Genomic DNA, 22,293 nt, shown 5'->3' with positions numbered 1-22,293 from the left:
CCATAATGGCTGATATTGTAGCCCCAAAGCTTCTTTGCCCATACCATGTTGTATATAGAACACTATGCTGAAAAGTTTTGGAAACAAGTGGAAGGAGTTAAAACACAGTTGCTACATCAGTAGCTGCAGCAGGGATGGGCTCCAGCAGTTACTATATCCAATTTGCTTGTGGGTGCTTCGTGCATGCGTGTTTGATGCGTGCTGCACGCATGCACAGAGCAATAAAAATTGCTCTGCGCATGCACAGAAGCAAAAAAACAAGAGAACCGGTTCAGGGGAGTGGTAAGCCTGGGTCGCTGCTGGTTCCAGCAACCCAGGCTGCCAAACTACTACCGGTTTGGCTGAACTGGGAGGAACACAACACTGAGCTGCAGGGTATTTAAAATAACCCTCCCTGACCTCTGTTGACTAACCTCTAGGCTGATTCCCCCTTCTCCTGTGATTTAAAGTATTTTCTTTAATAACCAGATGTTTGTTATTTGTTAGAATTAGTTCTCATTGTTTAATGGATAAGGGGCTGGGTATAGCTGAAAGTCCGTTTCACAGAACTTAAACATATTGTTTTTGCTCAGAAGGACGTCCAGATGTTATTCATGAGTGTGTGTCAGATTGTAGCCTTATGAGAAAAAAAAAAGACTGGTATCAGGGAAAAACAAAATGTTTCTAGTGTTGTGTTTTACCTTAAAGAAGCAGAATGCTTGTGTTTCCTCAATGATCTAAGTGAAAATTCTGCACTGATGTTTTTAAGGCAACCTTTTTATAACCTAGGAAATTATCAGTGCATTCTCAATGTTACTCTGTTTGATAACTTTCTCCTGAAATAAGATATTGCCCACCATTTAATGATCCCAAATAGGCTTTTTTAAAAAAAAACACGCACCCAATAAAAACAGAATCATAATGCTTCTTCACAATTGTAATGGAAACAGAGGTTCATCAGCATCACACAATGCTGCTGCTTTCTCCACTGGAAAATTCCCCGGATGCTCTTGGCAACGTGAACTTGACATACCTGTTCCGCTCCCACCCACCCCTGATGCGCTGCAGTCTTTGGCTCATACAAGGAAAGTTGAAAAAGAGCTTAGCTAGGATTATGGTGCATGGTACCAGGAGGGTGAGGGTGAAAGTGGGAGGCAGGTAAAACTTGTATTGGTTTTCATCAAAGGCTCTTGTCCATCCGTAAGTCAAGGTGTGGAATGTGCTGATCACCAGAGCAACAAAACCGAGGGTAGACTGAAAAAAGTGGGGAGGAATAAAGACCTGTTATTTTCTGTAATGTTAACTTTTATACTCTACTTCAGAGGTGTCAAACTAATTTCATTGAGGGCCACATTAGGGTTGTGTATGATCTCGGGGGTGGGGGTGGCTGGGCATGGCCAGGATGGATGTGGCCAGCTCAGTGTCACTCATGTTGGGGGCATGAGCGCTCTGCCAGCGAAAATGAAGCTTGGGAGGGCCGAACTCAGTTTTTGCTGGCAGAGGGTTGCAGGAAACCATCACAGCTGAAAACAGAGCTTGTACTGTAGGCTAGTCCTTTGCTGTTTCTAGGGTGGCCCCGATCTAAGCATCCTGCAGGCCAGTTCCGGCCGCGGGCCTTCAGTTTGACACTCCTGCTCTATTTCAAACATACATCCAGATCTGGAAATTTATCTTGATTCACTGCAGGCACTTAGCACTGAATCCTTGACTCAACAGAATTTAGTCTCCAGTAAACCCACAAGCAGTTAACTTACACATGAAAAATATTCCTGAAATGTGATATTAATTCTGTTGAAGTCAATGGAAACATAACTGTTAATTTTGTTAGGGTATTCAACCCCTTTCCAGTCATTTAGATGAGCAATGGACACCTGCACCCCAAGTCCAATGAGATTTTGAAAAATAATAGTGATATAGGAAATTGGAAGGCTCTGGGAGGAACTCTGATCCCATTACCATTTGTAAACTGAGCACATCATGGGTGCAAAAGGTTCATTTCTGCCCCTTCAAAAGACTTAAGTTACCACTTATAACCTGGTAGAGATGGGTTGAGCTGAATGCCAGGTGTGCTTCAAACTAAATGGAGATAAAGCTAGATGTTGGCCTGAACTCTCTCCTCATCAGCAGCCAAAGATATGGAGGAGGCCCGTGTTTACAGTGACACAGCCAGGGACTGTTACGAGTCCCAAACGATATATTAGACTGCAAATCTGGCTTGCTTTGACTTTTTAAAACAGTAATGTGTAAATATGCAAGACTCTGACATACGTTAAAGCATCTTGCCCTGTGCTGAATTGTAATAGACGGATTTGGGAAGGAAGTGCATTTTTTTAAAAAAAGAATCATTATGCCATTTCTTCTAGAAACAAGGACTGAGCAAATATCATGAGGGAGCCGTAACTGGTAATATGAAATATGTGCTTGGTTTACAAGCAGTTGCCATTTGGGAGGCCTGAGGCTCGCATGGCTGAAAACTTCCACATGGCTTCATGTGCCATAAATCTGCACATAATAGACATAGGTAGCTAAGTTAACAGAGCTCTTAGTTCAAATATCATCGAAACCTCCTTCAGACCTAACCCAATATATACCTTGAATCAAATACGTGGAGCAATAACTTTGGAGCCCTTGTGTGATGTTGTAATCTTTTTAGTAGAGCCTCAGCCAATAGAAAAAAATTCAACAGGATCAACCTTTGCTGGAGAGGGACATGGGTCCCTCTTTATCATTTATGTTGATAAATTTAAGCAAATCTATGTACGTATGGATTTCCCCCCTTTGCTTAATGCCTTAGTATGGCTGAATTCAGTCACTGTGACTTAACTGTATGCAGCAAATCATAATTAGAACAAAACCAGGGCTTTTGTCTAAGGACTCAACAAGCATCCTTCCTGAAAGGATTACGGTATTTTCAGCTAGTCCTTTATGTATTCCACATTATCTTATTACAACACAATGGTACAGCAACCATCTCTGAAAGTGCACAAGGCTGTCTGGCAGAAAGATTCCTTGCCTGTCAGAGAAAGTCATTAGCATTGACCTTGAAAAGGATTTTGCTTTTCTGGCTTATTACAGGAGTGCTGTAATCAGAACAAGAGCCCAGAAAGCCATGTCAGAGCAGGAAACAGAAAGACTAACCTAAGTGGATGTACAGAAGTAATTGGTGACATTGTTTGATTTTGTTAGAAACTTAGGACTGGTTTCAAAACCAGGAACATCTATTTATATTCTGGGTGATTTTTTCCCCCCCCAGTGCTCTGGTGTTTTAAGCTATATCTCTGTCTCATTAAACTGGATCAGCTTCTTGCTAGGATCTCTTTTGACGATGAGACAGCTCTGAGTAGCAAAAACTCTTCTGAGAATCGACCTGCTTTCATTCATCAGTATCCCTTTCCGTTACCCTCGTTTTCTTCAGCCATGGGGGATGCCTGCAACATCCTTCACCAGAGCAGTCCGCTGGATGTCAGGTGAAGGTTGTAGTGAACCAATGTCTCTCTTGAAACCAATGAAACTGTCAAGGTTTCCTATAGGAAATCTTCTTGGTACACTACAGTGGAGTTCCCCAACCTTTCTGGCTTGGTGGCCTGGAGGGGGGGCAGGTGGTTTTATATGCACATGTGCAAACGGCTGCAAGTGGGCGTGATGTTCGTGGTGATGGCAGTGTCTGCGGTGAGGGTAGCATCTGCACTACGTTCATGCAGTGCTAATGTAAGTGGGTGAATTGTGTGTGCCCATGCATGCCCACTGGCCAGCCACTCATGTGGCCTGATGGCCAAGGCCTGGTAGTGGGCTGTGGCGCACAGGGTGGGGACCCCTGCACTATAGGATCTTCTTGATGCACATGTGCGGTTTGTGGAATTTTGTCATCACTGAAATATTCACCCTCGCTGCCAAAAGGGTCCTTAAAGAAGTAAAACTGTTGTTATTATGGGGCTCTATTGAGAAAGATGTTTTTCTAGAGCCACCAACATTCCCCCCTCCTCAACTGAACTTAGGGATCCCAGGGTTTTCGGTCTTAATTTAATCCCCACTTTTGACCACTTATTCTTTCAGCCCACCCATCTCACAGGGCGGTTGTGGTAGTAAAGAAATAGGAGGTGGGGACCTGGGCTGGGTTCCGGCAGGCACTACTGCCGGTTTGCTCATGTGCGCACTTCGCACATATGTGCAGTGTAATTAAAATTGTTCTGCGCATGCACAGAACTGAAAAACAAGTTGGCGCCGCCCGGGGAACCGGTTCAGGGGCGTGGTAGGCTTGGGTCACTGCTGGTTCCAGCGACTCAGCTGCCAAACCACTACCGGTTTTGCCGAACCGGTCTGAACCGGTAGTACCCACTACTGATGGGGACATAATAGGTATGTATATATGCTGCCTTGAATTGGATAACATCTGGATGGCCAATCATCAACATCATGTAATAATCTGAGTTTTTGGATTCCACTTTCTATCTCGCTCAGAACAGAGGGTGGACTTCATCTCATCTAGGCCTATTTAATGCAGTGCTGGGCAATCTTCGTGCAGCTGGAAGATTCCCTGTGGCTTGGAGCCAAAGGCATTCTACTTCCTATTTATGTGGGCATCATCAGCATGTTGGTTCTCCATTCGAGGGATGCTGTCACAGAAGATATATTCACCTATGGTGGTTAGCAACAAGGCTGGATAGTGATGAAATTCTTTACGTGTATACTGAATGGACCTAAGAACACGGTCTCCTTCATCACCAGTCTGGCTTCAGGAATTCATTCTTTCTGTAGAACAACCTTGAACTGTAGCACTTACTTGAATGAAGCTGAATTCCCTCCAGTTGAGAGAGTTAGAGATGGACGGGAGTGAGGTTATGGCAAGTAACGAGAGCAAGCCCAGAGCCATGATACCAAAAGAGATGTATATCTCCATCCTCCAGACTTCCTCTTCCACCCAGGCATCTGTTCTCCTCTCCACCTGAAAGAACAGTTGGAAAGTCATGTTGAATAAACCAAGAAATGGGGAACAGGATGGTGAACTGAATAAAAGCTCGAGGGCAGGCTTAATTTCCATATAATGTTTGCCAGCTTCAGGATATCTTGAAACTTTGGACAAAGGAAGCCTGTCCTTCAGCCAACATTTTTTTCTGATCAGATACTGATTCCTAACCTCCATTTGACTTGAAGAAATAGGAGTGGGAACTTTTCATATCTGGGAATAGTCACAAGGGTTCCAACCGTCAGTTTTGGCCCCCTCCTACCATTGCCCCAGGCAGCTTCACACAGCTTGCATACACAATGTGGGGCTGTTTCATAATTGTTCATCAATGATAGTAAAGTTTAAATAGTTTAAGCTGGCACATGGTTAATTCCCATAAGTGACGTACAAGTGCTTCAGTTGTGCCACTGGCAATTAGCTAACAGCTTCCTTCCTATTGCTCTTAATACTGCATAAAAGGAGGGTTCACCTGTGTTTTCAATGCAGTACACTGTTTGTGCATGTGTTGGATTTTTAGTACTGCCCTCCCAAAGTTTCCTTTAAGTCACTTATTGGCATCTAAGTGTACTTAGGGTTTTGCTTCTCCTAGGCTGGATGGAAAGCTCTTTCTGGATCACAATCTGTTTAGAAACAATTTTCCTAGAGATGAGCATGTATCAATACACCAATCAACAACCATATATCTTGGCATAAAAATATTGCAAAGGAAAAGTTTCAGAGCTTTTGTAATTGTGCCATGTGGCTTAGGGCTGGGCAAAAACTTTTGATCAATCAGCAAGATTTAACCTGTTCCTTTTCCTGGTGGACACATGCGGATTGAAACAAAAATGTGAATTTAATTCTGCTGCAGGAGTGTCTCCCACTTACCTTCACTTACCATCTGGTACCAATAAAGAGAGTGAAACCTATTTATACCCACACGTAGGTATCTGGATGAGGCTGACAGCTGGATTGGCAACAAAACTATTATTCTAAACCCAGTCACCCGTATAGGAGCCACCGAATTGATTCCCCCCTATTGTTGAAATGCGGCAGAAAGAAAACAGAATGTCTATAACTCTCACCGACCTCTGCAAGTTTGTGCCAGGAATTTGGTGCCTGGAAGATCAAACCACACTTTGCCATTTGAAAGGTACAGTTAAAATGGCAAAGAGGCTCTAATTTCAAGCAAAGACCACAAACATCACTCTCTGAATGCTGGACAGCTTAAGGGCTTAATGGGATTTGGTTTAAATGCTTTTAGGAGAGAAGTCTTCAGGCTAATGGGGAAAAAACCTCTCAGAAATGGGATTTGTACTATATTACAGAGACTGACACTTAGCTCCTTCCATTTATTCTGTTAAATCAATGTGATTCATGAAGCTTGGGGGTGGGGGGGTAGGGATAACTAGCATAAGAAGAGAAAACAAACAGGCCAGGAAAACCTGCCTGAGATTATTTACAAAAATCACCCAAAAGAAACAGGAACGGAATTAAAAGCTATGGTGGGGATATTGTGTTCCTAGCAGCAAATACAGGAAGGCGAATGGGCAAGAGATCATGCAGGCAAGCTAGAATGGAATTGAAATTCTTGTTTTTTCTACACTGCATCTCTTATTCACTTACTTAAGTAGAACTGAGGTCCACTGGCATCAGTGGTAGGATTCAGCCAGTTTGTACCACTTTGGGAGAACCGGTTTAAGCTTCTGAGCAGTTGATGCAATGGGTGTTGGAAGAAATCATTAGGGCAGAGAACCGGTTGTTAAATTATTTGAATCCCACCACTGCCTGGCATCCACTTCATCAAGTTTATAATATTTATTGATAGGAAAAAATACCTGTAGTTCAGGGTTGAACTATGGGGTCCTTGCTAATTTAGAAACTGAAATGAACCATATATTGAAGTGTTCCATAGAAATCATCTAATCATACCTTAGATTTTGAGGTTAAGCATGGATCTTGACTTCCACATAGAAAGAAAACCACTTTTCTAACTTTTCAGAAGGGCAAAGGAAAACCAGGAATATCCACAGTTCACACTGGATAATGCCTTCTGACCCAGCTTTCCTCCTACTGGCTCAGGTGAATGCTATGTCCAGGATCTCCTTCTTTTCATCCTTGGAGAATGGGAACCTGGGCTAAATCATTCATGTCTCATTTCATGGGAAATACTTGGAAGCCTAAGCTAGCTAGAATATAACAGCCAGTTTTCTGGTATCTAGAATATAGACTAAGAATGGCTATGGAAATTTTGGGATGGAAAATCCAGAAAACAAGTGTGGAAGGAGACTAAAATCTCTTTGTTTTGTTGCATGGTTAATCAGAACAAAATGCCAGAAAGAACCCACATTTTGTATCTTTTAAAGGTACAAACATCATAACAATGGAGTCCTCAGAGCTCTCTGAGCTGTTTTCTTGCAGGACCTTTCATTACCGAAGTAGGTAACATAATTAGTGCTAATGAAACATCTGCAAGAAAATAACCAAGCTTAGGGAAGCACCACGGTTCAACCTTGAGCTACAAATACTCTCTTCTTTGATTACAACTATGGAATGAATGAATGGTGGGCAATCCAAACTTCCCCGGCTGAATGTGGCCTTAGGCTCCTCTATTCAATGAAGTCCTTCTGAGAATATTCAAAAACTTTAGGGCTAATTCCTGATAGCAGCTCAATGAAGTGTTTTCTGTCCTTAAAGTAACAATCTCCAAACTATCTCACTCCAAAGCTAAGAAAAAGCTCCCATGACATTCTAATCCTGGCAATTTGGTATCCACCATTCTACTGCGGCTCCCATCCTGCCAAAATATATTACAGTAGTCCTTGTCTTATGATCACAATTGACCCAAAATTCTCTTACTAAGACAGTTGTTAAATGAGTTTTCCCAATTTTATGACCTTTCTTGCCATGGTTGTTAGTTAGTAATCTAGTTGTTAAGTGAATCTGGCTTCCATACTGACTTTGTTTGTCAGAAGGTCACAAAACGTGATCCAATGACCCTAGGACACTGCAACCATACAAATCAGTTGCAAGCATCTGAATTCATGATCATGTGACCACGGAGATGTTGCTAGAGTTCTATTGTAACTTCGGTCACTAAACAAATGGTAGTTAAGTTGAGGGACTACTTATACAGCCCACTAACTAGCACAAGGTTGCCGGCAACTTGGAATGAAGCAGTGGAGCTAGGGATTCCTAAGATCATGCAATAAAAGGAGTAAGCAGCCAGCTTTCCAATTTCCTTCCTCAGGGTACCGTACCTGCTTGACGCCTCGTTGAGCACAGATAGCCGGTGGGACCGGCGCATGGGTAGGCACAGACTATAGACAGCATGCAATGCTGCGCAGGAAAAAGCTCAGGAGGCCTATCTGCTTCCGGTGTTGCAGCCACTGGTCAAGCCAGTCAGGGAAACGCCGGTACTTTGTGCAGTGGTACAGCTGAAGATGGCTGCGAGCACTCCAGGAAGGTAGACCAAGGAGAGCATGACGTAGGCCACGCAAGGCAAGGTGGTGTTGACGATCTCCACAGGGATCTTGTAGAATTTGTTCTTCTTCTCTCGAATGTAAGGATGCAAGACTTGCCGGATGAAGTTGTAGGTGTAGAAGCAGAGAAAGAGGCCCAGGGCCAAGAAGACGGGAATCTTCCAGGCAGGGAGGAGACGCAACGGAATATTCTCTATTTCCCGAGCTGAGAACAAGGCACCCATGTCCACTGGGATGAAGCCCAGGGCATGAGCAATTTCAGCAACAGCCCTGTTTGGCTTCTTGGTTGTCAGAGCAAATGAAGACCTGCAACGAAAAGAGGGGGGGGGGGAACATCTGGGAAATTGCAACCAGGAATCCAAGGCAGTTGTGCAACCAAAGGAATCTTAACAGGATAGTGTTGTCTAGTAGTTAAGGTTTTAGAATTGGACCTGAGAAGCCCAGTTTTAAATTCCTATTCAACCATGGGATTCATTGCTGATTTGGAGCCATTTCTTCTCTTTCACTCCAACCTACCATACAGAGTCAAGTGAGAGGAAATCCACTTGGATACCGTATGAGCTCTCAGGTGAAAGAGAGGATATAAATGTGGATGAATGGGTGGATGGATGACCACAGCAGCAGCAGTAGCAGCAGTGAAAAATGATTCACCTAACAACATTTTCTTTTCTGTTCCTGGATGCTTTTACTTCCCATGATAGTCTTATTCTTGAATGTGGAAATAAGCATTCCCCCAGTGAACCATTATGAATAACAAGCTTCTGGTGAGGGATCGTAAAAAAGGTACTGAAGTACTTTATATGAATTGTAATGAATCAATAATTTCTATAATGATGACTACCTCAATTACAAGGCCAGCCAGAATTTGATGCCTGAGCCTAATATTTTATTGGTTGCCCATCTATGAACAGCGTGTTGTCGTAAAGGTAGAGCTCAGGCTTCACAAGCAGGAGACTGTGAGTTTGATCCTTGGTAGTGGCAGATATTCTCTCTCTGGGAGCAAAAAGAAAATATCTGCTGTGAACTCCACATAGGGCATTCAGTCAGGAAATGCTCAGCTCCATTCAGCAGCCAGATTCCAGCAAGGGATTACAGGTTTTGTTAAAAGAAAAAAAAATTGTTGCCAATCTTACACAAGATAACTTTGATGACTTACAATCATACATATATGATGTATGATGGAGGATATATGTGTGTGTGCGTGCACCACACACACACACACACACACCACACACTCATAATAAATTAATCCAATTGCTAAAAGTCAATTATAGATGGGGAGGCAGGGTGGGAAGGGGAGATGGGATCTGTTATTAATCGATCAACTTCCTCCATTGGGGTGGAGATGGTTGATGCTTTTCCCTTTTTTTCCAAGCTAAATTCACACAGTTTCTGATGGGTCTAAACCTTACGCAGAAGAAACTGGTTAAAAAACTATGAGGAGGGGAAATCTCAGAATCTCAGAGACGCCGGTATGTCCACAATGTACCAAAGGGGGGGAAAAAAACATTACCTGTTTGTTCCCATCTCTGGAAACCTGACTGCAGGGTCCAGGCTGAAATGAACATTAAATCCTTTGACCCACTATGCAGGTTGGCAAAAGCGAGGCTAGATACTCTGCATTGGATTCTTTGTGATGATTTATTTCAGCATTGTTGCTAACATCCACCAGTACTTTGCCAGAAAGCTCGTTGTTGAGGTCACAGAGCGTGGTGTAGTGTTCTCTGAAAATTGCCACAAAGATGATATCGGCCTTCTTTATGGCGTCTGCCTGGCATGTTACCTCAACTGCAGAAGAAAGAGGCTGGTGTTGCGCTTCGGGTTCCGGCTTCCGACCACCACTTTGAAACCTGAGCACACCAGGCGCATAGACAAGGAGCGTGCAAAGTCTCCACTTCCCAGAATCCCAATTGTCCTGCTCCCAGCAGCTGGGGCCAGACTTAAATTACTGTCCGTGTTCTGATGATCTAGCAGTGGTTTGGCCATGTCGCCTCCTGGCATCCCGTAAAGCTAAAGCAAATAAACACAAGGTCATATCAAACATCCACATTGGGTTTTTTCATGAAGCATCTGCTTGATTATTGACGGTATATAGCTTAAGTCCCACACTGAAAGTTCTTTGAACATCTCAAATAAAAATCAGAATAATTTCTTTATCTCATGCAGCTGTACACTATAATATAAGTGTTGAATGTTATTATAACATTTATAATAAATACTTAAACACTTAAATCAGTAAATACTTTAATCAGTAAATACTTAAATCAGGCTTCAGAATTTGTCATTAAAATGTTGAATTATACTTAAGTATTAACTCATTAAGTAAAGAAGAAAACACCTACTTACAAACTTCATTTAAACTTACTTCTAAAATCTTTGGTGTTTCCTGATGAAGAGCTAAATTTTACTTTAAAAGCAAGTCTTAATATGTTTTTATAAATACATAGTGTTTAACAGAATATTTTTAGCACTTGAGTAAGTATGAATTAGAAAATATTACACATTTCCATGATTAGCTCATAAGAATTAAATTTCATGATGTTTCTATGCATATTAGTTTATTTAAACATTGTCCAACAACCTTTATTGTTTTTGCATTATCTTTAGAGAAAACATCAAAAACCTATCTGCAATAAAGATTCTGGAATAAATACAGATTAGAATTGCATTTCATAATATGAAACCCCTGATTTGAGAACCCATTCCTGTAATTACAGCAGAAACATTCTTATATACTCATTTAATCCAATGAACAAAATTATCAGCTTAAAAACAGATCAGTTTTTGAGCTCTATTTCAGAAGTTCCTTTTAAAAGCACTCTTAAAAGCTATACTCTTAAAGCAGCATGAGTGACATGCAGTCCTTTAGATGACATCCGATTATAACTCCCATTATCCCTCACTACTGGACATGCTAGCTAGAGAAGATTGGGAATGAGACAGCTTCAGAGCTAATTGTTGCCCAGTTCAGACTTCAAACAAACAGAACCTTATCTGTCTAAGTGAAATTAAGATATATAAATATTCAGTAATGTCAAGATAGAATTTACCTAGAGATTTGTCTCATGAACCAGTGATGCCTCAGTGCACAATGCAAGCTGTTCTCCCCACGGATAAGGAACTGTCCTAGTCTCTTTTATAGTCTGGCACCTGTGTTTTGCAAACTGCCATTCAAAATGAGCAAGGGCAGATTTGCAAAGTTTTAAATTAAACATTGTGCTCTCTTGTTTTGATTTGCCAAGAAAATAGATGATGCAATCCATCTAAATCTGAAGCATTACATTCTTTGAAAATAAAAGCAAAAGAGTGGTATTTTTAAAAGGAGAGAACTAGATGAAGTCTGGACTCTCATTAATGGTAGATTTAACTAAGACCATTGTTTGAAGTCAACATGATTAAGACAGCTTGTTCAAAGATTCTTATAAAGGAGTGTGGTCTAGTATCTCACCTTAAAACAGGTGAGTCAGACGCCATTGGTGGTCCACTAAGCCTTTATTTTTGCTGATTCATATGCAGTGCTTATCTGTAGCAAGACAGTGTTGGATATACAGAGATACCTTGTTCCTGCTTTCCAAAATTGGAACTAAGGTAAATCCAATGAAAATGACTCCCTCCTTGGTGCAACTGTACCCTTTGTTCTGATTTTGTTTGGAACTCATATGATACTGATGGGGAAAAAGCAAGGCGGTTTTTTTAAATCCCAAATTTTTAACTGCAATCACTTCTCCTTTCTTTCCAATCACAGCAGTAGCAAGAAAGATCTGGCATCTTGGTACAGGCAGAGAGAATAAGCAATGGCCCTGGAGAAGTTCTTAAGTGACTAAACACAGACAAGATCGTATAAAGTTAAGATAAAAGGCTTACTCTGTCCAGTCATGTCGGATTCGGGGGTGGTGGTGGTGGTGCTCATCTCCGTTTTATAGCCAAGGAAGCCAATGTTATCCAAGACAATTTCTGTGGTTATGTGGTCAGCATAGCTATATGCCAAAGGCGCATGGAACACTGTTACTTTCCCACCAAAGTGGTACCTGTTTGTCTATTCTCATTTGCATGCTTCTGAACTGCAAGGCGGGAGGGTATTAGTTTTGCACAATTTATTTCTCTCTAGGGCTGCATGGAAACATGGATAAAGTCTGTTTTTCAAAATGCAATTTTTGAAATATTTTAAAAATAAAAATCACTTTTAAGAGCAGTCCCAAAATTACCAGGAGTGTGATACTAATGGGAATTGCTCTGCATTTGGGATTATGGTTAGGCAGTTGCACTTGGGGTCCATATCATACTAATTTACATTTAGCTGGTATATATTATTGGGTTTTATTTCATTTACTGATATTGTATATTCTGAGGAGCCAATTTGGTGTAGTTGTTAAAGCACCATCTACAAACTGGGACACTATGAGTTCTAGTCTTGCCTTAGGCATGAAGCCTTTCGTGATTAGTCATCACTGCCCGGCAAGGACAGATTCGGATCTTAGGTCAGTCACTGCCTCGGAAGGAGGCAACGACGAACCACTTCCAAAATCATTCCAAGAAAATTGAAGAGACTTGTCCAGGCACAGGAATGAAAATCTCACTTGGAGGAATACACCCAAGAAAAGAATCTTGAAACCTCTAAGTAGCTTGTACTCAAGTTACACGAAGGACTGCTTTTTTTGCATTCTTAGATCAACAGTAAATCTATTTTACTAACCTACTAGTAACAATCATTACCCTGTCGATAAAATGGAAGGGTCAGTGATTGCTCTGCATTTATGGAACTCAGTTTTAGTAGGAATACACAGGGCTCCATTCCCATATTTTAAAGCTTCATGGTATTTATTTTGATCCTGTCTTTGTTAGTTTTTATAAAGAACTCAAGCAACAACATTTCTAACAGTCCTTCCTTCTCCTATTCTTTCTCCACAACAACCCTGTGAGGTGAGTTGGGCTGAGAGAGAATGACTGGTCTAAGATCACCCAGCTGGGTTTCATGCCTAAAGTGAGACTAGAACTCACAGACTCCTGGTTTCTAGCCTAGTTATTATAGTATGTATTTAGTATTTCTTTATCTTCTGTAAATACTATGCAATTCTAGCTGTATTGTATTTTTTAACAAACCATGTTATGAATGCTCATTCTGAATTATTTTTTTTAATACTGCAATGCTTTATGCTTTAAAAAATTCATAGTTGATTATTTATTGTAAAAACATATGCAGGGAGCTGTATTGGGAGGTTTTATTCTAAATGGCAGTCTGCAAATCTTTTAAATAGATAAATAATTACAGGCTATGAGAGAGGTAGCCAAAACAGTCTTTATAAAAGGAAACAACTTTGGAGAGTTAAGCTTTTATTGTTGTTGTCTAATGCAGCAGATATTTCAGGGCATTTTAATCTGCAGCTCCTTATTGTTGGAAATATAAAGGGGAGAACATCATCATATCCAGCACCTAGCAAGGATGTTGTTTGGACACAAAATAAAAGAAACCAAATTACTACACAAGGAAATAGAAGCATCAGACAGAGCAGCTTCCCTGAACATGGATGACCTGGATCATCTTAAACTTAGATGGTGACTTTGGTGTATGTATTCACAAGTTTTCCCATGAGATTATTAAAAGCTTGGTGGAACCATTGAAAATTAGTTTAATCACTTATCTTCGGTGAAGGAGGGAGAGCGGGAGAAAAATACTAATAAATACAGGTAGTTCTTTACTTAATGACTGTAATTGATTCCAAAATGTTTGTTGCTAAGCAAGGTAGCTGTTGAGGTGTGAATTTTGCTCCATTTTGCAACCTTTCTTAAAACAGTTGAGTGAATCACTACAGTTTTAAAGTTAGTGACGTGGTTGTTAAGTGAATCTGGCTTTCCCACTGACTTTGCTTGTCAGAAGGTCACTAAAGGTGATCACATGACCCCAGGATACTGCAACCATCATAAATATGAATCAGTTGCCAAGTGTCCAAATTTTGATCATGTGACCATGGGGGATGCTGCAATGGCAGTAAGTGTGAAAACTGGTCATACGTCACGTTTGTCAGTATCTTTGTAACTTCAGTCACTAAACAAATGGTTGTAAATGGAAGACTACCTGCAACTTCTATTGCCTCACTTTACAATACAATACAATAGCAGAGTTGGAAGGGACCTTGAAGGTCTTCTAGTCCAACCCCCTGCCTAGGCAGGAAATCCTATACCGTTTCAGACAAATGGCTATCCAACATCATCTTAAAGACTTCCAGCATTCACAACTTCTGGAGGCAAGCTGTTCCACTGATTAATCGTTCTAACTGTCAGGAAGTTTCTCCTCAGTTCTAATTTGCTTCTCTCCTTGATTAGTTTCCACCCATTGCTTCTTGTTCTACCCTCAGGTGCCTTGGAAAATAGTTTGACTCCCTTTTCTTTGTGGCAACCCCTGAGATATTGGAACACTGCTATCATGTCTCCCTAGTCCTTCTTTCTCTTAAACTAGACATACCCAGTTCCTGCAACTGTTCTTCATATGTTTTAGTCTCCAGTCCCCTAATCATCTTGCTCTTCTCTGCACTCGTTCTAGAGTCTCCACATCTTTTCTACATCATGGCGACCAACACCAGAACAATTCCATGAGAAGTTTCCTGATAAGCCGAAGGGTTCCCCTGGGGGGAAGAGGTGGTTAATTGTGTTATGTTAACTTTTATGTTATTCTCTTTTCAGGAAACGTTTTTCTTCTGAGGAGAGGCCGCCTGTCAGGCCTGCAGTTATATCCCTTTTAGGATCTCTTCCACACTCTCTCTTATTTCATTATGCTGTTTCATTAGTGTAGTAGTTGGGAGGGGGGAATAGAAAGGAGTAGAATTGTGGAATGTGTTGTTGTCATTCTTTTCTAGAAGCCCAAGGTCATCTTTTGTCTCCGCACCTCTGCACCTGAACTGGAACCAGTTGGGTGGAGATGCCAGCATGGGCGAAGAAGATTGGACCATGTGATGGATTTATGGGTGTGGGGATAAGATCATGAACTTTCAACTGGGTGGAATCCCAGGAAGTTTCAGATTTGGGATTCCACAGATGTAGCAAGATGTCTAACTTATTAAATTGGAACTTTAAGGATAGTTTTGCCTTGGACTCTGATTTAATTCTGCATGATACTTGGAACGCTGACATGGTTTGCTTAACCACTGCAGCATTTACTTAACAACAAAGTCATAAAATTGGATCATGTCACCCACCCGTTTTTAAAATTATCATGACATAACGACCATTATGAGCAGGCTCCATTATGGTTGTATATCAAGAACTACTTGTATAACCCCATGATGGAACTCAGAGAATTCCTGACAATTCCCTTGCGTATTTCAAAAAGAACATAAGGTTCAGTGGACTTAGATAGGTCTCCTATGAGTGCGAAGGGACGCCAAATTAAGCCAAGCAAAGTTAGGTCTGGTACATGGAGAGAAGACGACCAGAGAATCTAAGAATTGTCAACCAGACTGGGAAATCTTAAAAACGTCTTGAAAAAAAGAACAATGATCAACTTTAATAATGCTGCTAAGAAAACTATATTACAGATGCATCTATGATGCATGGAATGGCCATGGGATCATGTATGGCAGGGATGGCGAACCTATGGCACACGTGGCAGAGATGGCACACAAAGCTCTCTCTGTGGGCACAGGCACTGTTGCCAACTGGTCTTTGTGAGCACTGGAGCACCAGGAAATGGCCTGAAAACGGCCAAAAAATCACCCCCAAAACAGGCTGGTTTCTGGGCCATTTTCAGGCTGTTTTGGAAGTCATTGAAAATGGCCCAAAACGGCCTGAAAAATGGCCTGCAAAATGACCCAAAATCACGCTGTTTGTCAGGTCCTTTTCCGGCTGTTTGGGGACTGTTTTTTGGGCCAAAAAGATCCAAAAATAGCCTGAAAACAGCCTGAAAACTGCCCCAAATGCCCCCAAAACAGGCAGTGTGCGCTGTCCAGCTGGTCTTTGGGTTTTCGGCACTCCAGCACGCCGACATGCATGCTCATACACTCCGGTTTGGGCACTTGGGTGCTGAAAAGATTCATCATCACGGATGTATGGAATACCATGGGATGACCTCAGTTTGAAAAAGAGTTCACTTTCTTTTACTTATCTGAAGTCAAACAAAAAACACACACAAGATAAATTGTGGTTTAAGGCTGCATAATTTTGATTTACTGTTGCCAAATTTTGCATATTAGGAATTTTCATTTCTTATGTGGGTGTGGTCCTGCTTCTCTATTTTCTGCCCTTGACTTTCAAAGTGTTCTGTTACTGAGGCAGGATTGCAGTACATTTCTTCAATGGCTTTGGAAATGGGAAGGTTTAGAAGAACAGGCCATGGCTCAATGCCCAAGTTCTTTTAACCTAGATTGAAAGAAAACCAAACAAAGTCATTCTTGGCTAGTTTTTGAATGGGAAACTAGCAGGATATCACAAGTTGTAGAGTACATTGAATAGTTGAATGAAAATCAAGAAATGGTCTATCACTGTATCATAAAACTTCAACTTCTCCATGGAGTCACCAGGATAGGAGTCAACTTGATTAAGAGAGACTCACATTCCTTACTTCCACACATTCAGATGTACTCCCAAATCCTCACATATAGCTCACTCATAGTGCCTGGATGCTTAATTAAATCCTGGCACAATAGGATGAATTCAGTGGTGGGATTTAAATAATTTAACAACCGGTTCTTTGCCCTAATGATTTCTTCCAACAACCAGTTCACCAAACTGCTCAGAAAGTTAACAACTGGTTCTCCCGAAGTGGTGCGAACTGGCTGAATCTCACCACTGGCTGAATTGCCATCAGTCCAGCTAGCATAGTAAATACTAAACAACTATGACACACACACACACACTTTAGTCCAACAACTGAAACTCTAATGTTACGTAGTTTGCTCTCTAATGCTGTTCACTGGAGCACAATATCCATGTTTAAGGCATATTATATAACCTACTAGGCATAAATATTCTGTAGTTGCTTCTATAGAAGCAGATAAGGAATTAAGGAGTGATACTCAGCATTCTCTTCTGCACTGACACAGCTACTGAATCCCTTTGGAACTAAATCATTTTTCTACAGGCTTAGCTAAATCTGCAGATTAAAATAATAAATGGTTTGTTGTAGGCAAGACACATTCAAGGCCATCTGCAAAGGTTGCTAGCAAGTAAGCAGGCACAACAAAGCACCAACAGGATACAACACAACAGCCTGCTTTTGGCACACACACACACACACACACACACACACACAGCCTGCTTCCTTACACAGCCTGCTTCCTTGCCCGCAACCGCTAATGACTGATCACTTAAAGGTACTTTCAATGCATTTGCTTCTTCCTTTTTAAAGGGCACCAGGCAATTTATATATTCTACCCCCAAATTCTGCACTGCTTCTAGGAAGTCACATTTTCCAGAGCAAGCCAAGTCCCGGATTTTGTACTAGAGAAAATATAATACATATGGCTGGTGGACTAGTTGGAAAATGATCAGCTTGATGCTCTAGGGCCTTATGCTGTCCTTGGCCTAATTAAAACAGCCTCCCCACCCACCCAGTGACTAATTGGGACTGTTGGCAACAGCTATTTTCCCCCTTCCTGGTAGTCTTTAGAAGAAAGAGTGGAAAGAAAGCATGAAGGGATATGGAAGGAACGAAGGAAATTTTGCTCATATTTGCCATTATTCTCATTGGCTTTAAAGCCTCCCACTGATGGCATATGACTTGATGGCCTGGAGGGGGAGGGGGAGAGGGGAACCACCGGCCCGCCACTTGCACAGACCAATTCCAAACAGGCCACACCCAATATTAGGCGGTGACCTGGGGTAACGGAAACCTGGAAGTTTGCGCGCCGGAACACTGCTCTTTCAGGTTTTGGTGCTCCTGTGTGCATGAAGGCTAGCTGACCAGCATGCGTATGTGCACAGGAACACAGAAGAGGCACCAACGAGGCCATGCGTCCCACACAGGATGGCTCTACGTGCTGTTTCCTGCATGCGTGCCATAGGTTTGCTACCACGTATTTATATCCTAAGTTCTGATCCTGGTCAAACTGTATTCACTGTTCAGACAGGGTGCTTTTATTTTTCTAAAGGCTTTATTTAGCTCTCTTCACTGCTCAACGCCTTTCCCCCGAGGGCACCTTTTTCAAAAGGTATTTTGGCACCTGAAGTTGATCTGTTTTCCTAGGCACGGTTTCTATTCAAATTTGTGACCTAACATGTTTTGCCTCTAAATAGCAGTTGGAAAGTTGTGACATCAGGTCTGTTACCACAAACTCTCCTGAAAGGAGTCAGTGCAATGCAAATGGCACCAAAAAGGGCTTAGCGGAAAGACTACACAATGCGGGCAAAAGGGTGGCTGGTCCTAGCAAATCCACTCTAACACCAACATCACGAATCCGATAATAGCCCTGTGGGTTGCCAGAGCAAAATCAAGCTTAGTTTCACAGGTCATTATTATTATTGAGTTAACTAGGCCTTTGGATATACTGTATTTATTCATCCCTTAAATTATTTCCCTGTGTCTGTTTGCAAAATATTATTGCTTGGCTGACTGTTTCCTCAACAATGAAACCCGTTGTTTCCCCCAAAATAAAACCAGGTCTTATATTAATTGTTTCTCCAAAAGATGCATTAGGGCTTATTTTCTGATTAGGTGTTATTTTCAGGGGAATACAGTACTAAATGCATCCATCTGGCTGATGAGCTTAACTGGGACTTATTTTTGGAGTAGGGCTTATATTATCAGCATCATGAAAATCATGCTAGAGTTTATTTTCTGGCTGGGTCTTATTTTTGGGGAAACACAGTAGGATATTGCAAGGTTAGCATACATGAGAAGCCTGGCTTTTTTCTAGCCTAAGCAGGACCTAAGAAATCCTGAGGCTGGGTTCACACATGCTTAAACAGAGTGCCGAAAAGGGAGCACATGTGCGCTCAACGTGGCACTGAGTGCCGAAAAGGGAGCACTTCATGCATGCTCGTCTTGGCCACAACCAGGAAGATGAGCTGCCCAGGGGGCATGTGCATGCTGGAAAATGTACTTCTGGTTTCTGGTATGTGCGCCAACTGGCAAGTTTTCTGGTTACTACCACAAATGTGCATGCGCCAATCAGCTGGCTGGCGTGCATGCTCACACTGGAAAATGGAAGACCAGCTCTTCCAGCTTCCGGCACTGCCACATACACAAAGGCCAGCTGACTGTCGCGTGCACCTGTGTGCCAGAAATCTGGAAGAGGAATGGGCAACATCGAAAGAGAAATGGACAACCTATGGCGTACCATAGGTTTACCATCACAGTGCTAAACCAATGTTATAAAACATTCTTTGCCCAAACAAATGATTACTTAATATAATTATCTGATTCATAGCACAGTGAGCCAGAAATCATCCAACCCTATTTAGCCTAGTCAGGTGTGTTTTGTGTACTAAACCTGAAGAAAACTAGGAGACACTTTACATTTACAGAATTTGGCAGTATAGATAGTCCTTGACATACAACCCAATGGAGCCCAACTTTTTCTGTTGCTAAACAAGGCAAGTTAAATGAGTTGTGCTTCATTCTTTCTTTTTTTGCCGCAGTTAAGTGAATCATGCAGAGATGAAATGAATCTGGATTTCTCCATTGACTTTGCTTGTTGGAAGGCAGCTGGGAAGGTTACAAATGGTGATCACATGACCCCGGGACAGTACAACTGTCATAAGCACATGCCAGTTGCCAAGCACCTGAATTCTGATCATGTGACCATGGAGATGCTGAAATGGTTGTTAAGTGTCACAAAACCCATTCATAATTCATTTTCTCCCCAGGGCCTTAGTAACTTCAAACTTCAAATGATTGCAATCTGTACAAGGCTAGGTCTTTATTGCAAAACACTGGAAAAAATTCGTTAGAATGTTCTACTGGATCCTCAGTATTTAAAAAATTAACACGACAGCAAAATTAATGTAGCATTGTTAATCTATAGCTTGAAGTTCAATTGGCTATTAGCTTTATTAACAATTCCTACAATCGAATATCCACATGTGTATAAAGATCATTTTGGACAAAGCTATCAGATGGATGTTTAAATGTGTTTGTAATCTCTCCCTCCCCCCCCTTTCTCTCTCACACACACACATATATTTATGTAAATAAGAATTAATTTATTATTAAATAATAAAGAAGTCAATCAATTGCTGCTTTGGAAAAAGTATTTTTAGAGAGTTATGTACTTAAAGGAAATAGGTTGAGTGCCATGGTGTGTGTTTTGTATGTGTGGGTAAATGCATTGAATGAAACCATGAACCCCAATTTGATGGGGTTCCACAATTCAATTCAATTCAATCTACTTTATTTGTATGCTGCCCTTTTCCCTGAAGGGACTCAGGGCGGCTCACAGTTCAAGGGAGGGGAAAACAGACAAAATTACAAAACATAAAGACCATACACAGTTAAAAAGCACAGCAATCATACCATTCGAGTGGGGCAGCAAGTCTTTAGCCCCAGGCCTGTCGGAACAGCCAGGTTTTAAGGGCTATGCGGAAGGCCTGGAGGGTGGTGGTACGAATCTCCACGGGGAGTTCGTTCCAGAGGGTCGGAGCAGCCACAGAGAAGGCCCTCCTCCGGGTAGTCGCCAGTCGACACTGGCCGGCTGATGGAATTCAGAGGAGGCCTAATCTATGGGATCTTATTGGTCTAGTGGAGGTAATTGGCAGTAGGCAGTCTCTCAAGTACCCAGATCCAATACCATGAAGGGCTTTGTAGGTGACAACTAGCACCTTGAAGCGCACCCGGAGATCAACAGGTAGCCAGTGCAGCTCGCGGAGGATAGTTGTTTCGTGGGTGCACCTCGACGTGGGTGAATCGAGGTGCACCCACGATCGCTCGCGCGGCTGCATTCTGGACAAGCTGAAGTCGCCGAATACTCTTCAAGGGCAGCCCCATGTAGAGCACGTTGCAGTACTCCAGCCTAGAGGTCACAAGGGCACGAGTGACTGTTGTGAGAGCCTCCCGGTTCAGGTAGGGACGCAACTGGTGCACCAGGCGAACCTGGGCAAATGCCCCCCTGGTCACAGCTGACAAATGGTGTTCGAAAGTCAGCTGTGGGTCCAGGAGGACTCCCAAGTTGCGGACCCTATCTGAGGGGCGTACTATTTGACCCCCCAGCCTGAGAGATGGAACACTTGGCCAATTGGTAGGAGGGAAGCACAGCAGCCGCTCGGTCTTATCTGGATTGAGTACAAGCTTGTTAACTCCCATCCAGTCCCTAACAGCCTCAAGGCCCTGGCTCATCACGTCCATCGCTTCATTGAGTTGGCACGGGGCGGACAGATACAGCTGTGTATCGTCCGCATACTGGTGGTATTTTATCCCGTGCCGTCGAATGATCTCACCCAGCGGTTTCATGTAGATATTAAAGAGAAGGGGGGACAGGACCGAACCCTGCGGCACCCCATAGTTCAGGGGCCGAGGGTGGCGCAGTGGTTAAATGCAGCACTGCAAGGCTACTGCTAGAACAGCAGTTCAGCGGTTCAAATCTCACCGGCTCAGGGTTGACTCAGCCTTCCATCCTTCCGAGGTGGGTAAAATGAGGACCCGGATTGTTGGGGGCAATATGCTGACTCTCTGTAAACCGCTTAGAGAGGGCTGAAAGCCCTATGAAGCGGTATATAAGTCTACTGCTATTGCTATTGCTATTGATCTCTGCCCTCCGACTAACACCGACTGCGACCTGTCCGAGAGGTAAGAGGAGAACCACCGTAAAACAGTGCCTCCCACCCCCACCTCCCGCAGTCGTCGCAGAAGGATACCATGGTCGATGGTATCGAAAGCCGCAGAGAGGTCAAGGAGTACTAGGATGGAGGCATGGCCTCCATTCCTGGCTCTCCAGAGATCATCAGTCAATGCGACCAAAGCGGTTT

At 42.4% G+C, this 22,293-nt stretch overlaps 1 protein-coding gene across 1 annotated transcript in view; it reads right to left on the bottom strand.

Annotated features, from left to right (window-relative positions):
- Nucleotides 1–499: 499 nt before the first annotated feature.
- STEAP3 (STEAP3 metalloreductase) overlaps nucleotides 500–22,293 on the bottom strand; it is a 29,934-nt gene continuing 8,140 nt past the window's right edge. Inside the window, 12 exon segments of the mRNA XM_032208832.1 lie at nucleotides 500–1,233; nucleotides 4,760–5,145; nucleotides 7,356–7,390; nucleotides 8,050–8,267; nucleotides 8,269–8,360; nucleotides 8,363–8,672; nucleotides 8,674–8,709; nucleotides 9,917–9,937; nucleotides 9,939–9,965; nucleotides 9,967–9,984; nucleotides 9,986–10,200; nucleotides 10,203–10,413. Coding sequence (XP_032064723.1) covers nucleotides 943–1,233; nucleotides 4,760–5,145; nucleotides 7,356–7,390; nucleotides 8,050–8,267; nucleotides 8,269–8,360; nucleotides 8,363–8,672; nucleotides 8,674–8,709; nucleotides 9,917–9,937; nucleotides 9,939–9,965; nucleotides 9,967–9,984; nucleotides 9,986–10,200; nucleotides 10,203–10,404 — 1,851 coding nt within the window. The 5' untranslated portion in view covers nucleotides 10,405–10,413 and the 3' untranslated portion in view covers nucleotides 500–942.

The sequence above is a fragment of the Thamnophis elegans genome, chromosome 1, assembly GCF_009769535.1.
Source record: "Thamnophis elegans isolate rThaEle1 chromosome 1, rThaEle1.pri, whole genome shotgun sequence".
NCBI classification, from domain to species: Eukaryota; Metazoa; Chordata; class Lepidosauria; order Squamata; family Colubridae; genus Thamnophis; species Thamnophis elegans.
Note: the sequence above shows the minus strand (reverse complement) of the source record. Positions and strands in the feature narration are given on the sequence as shown.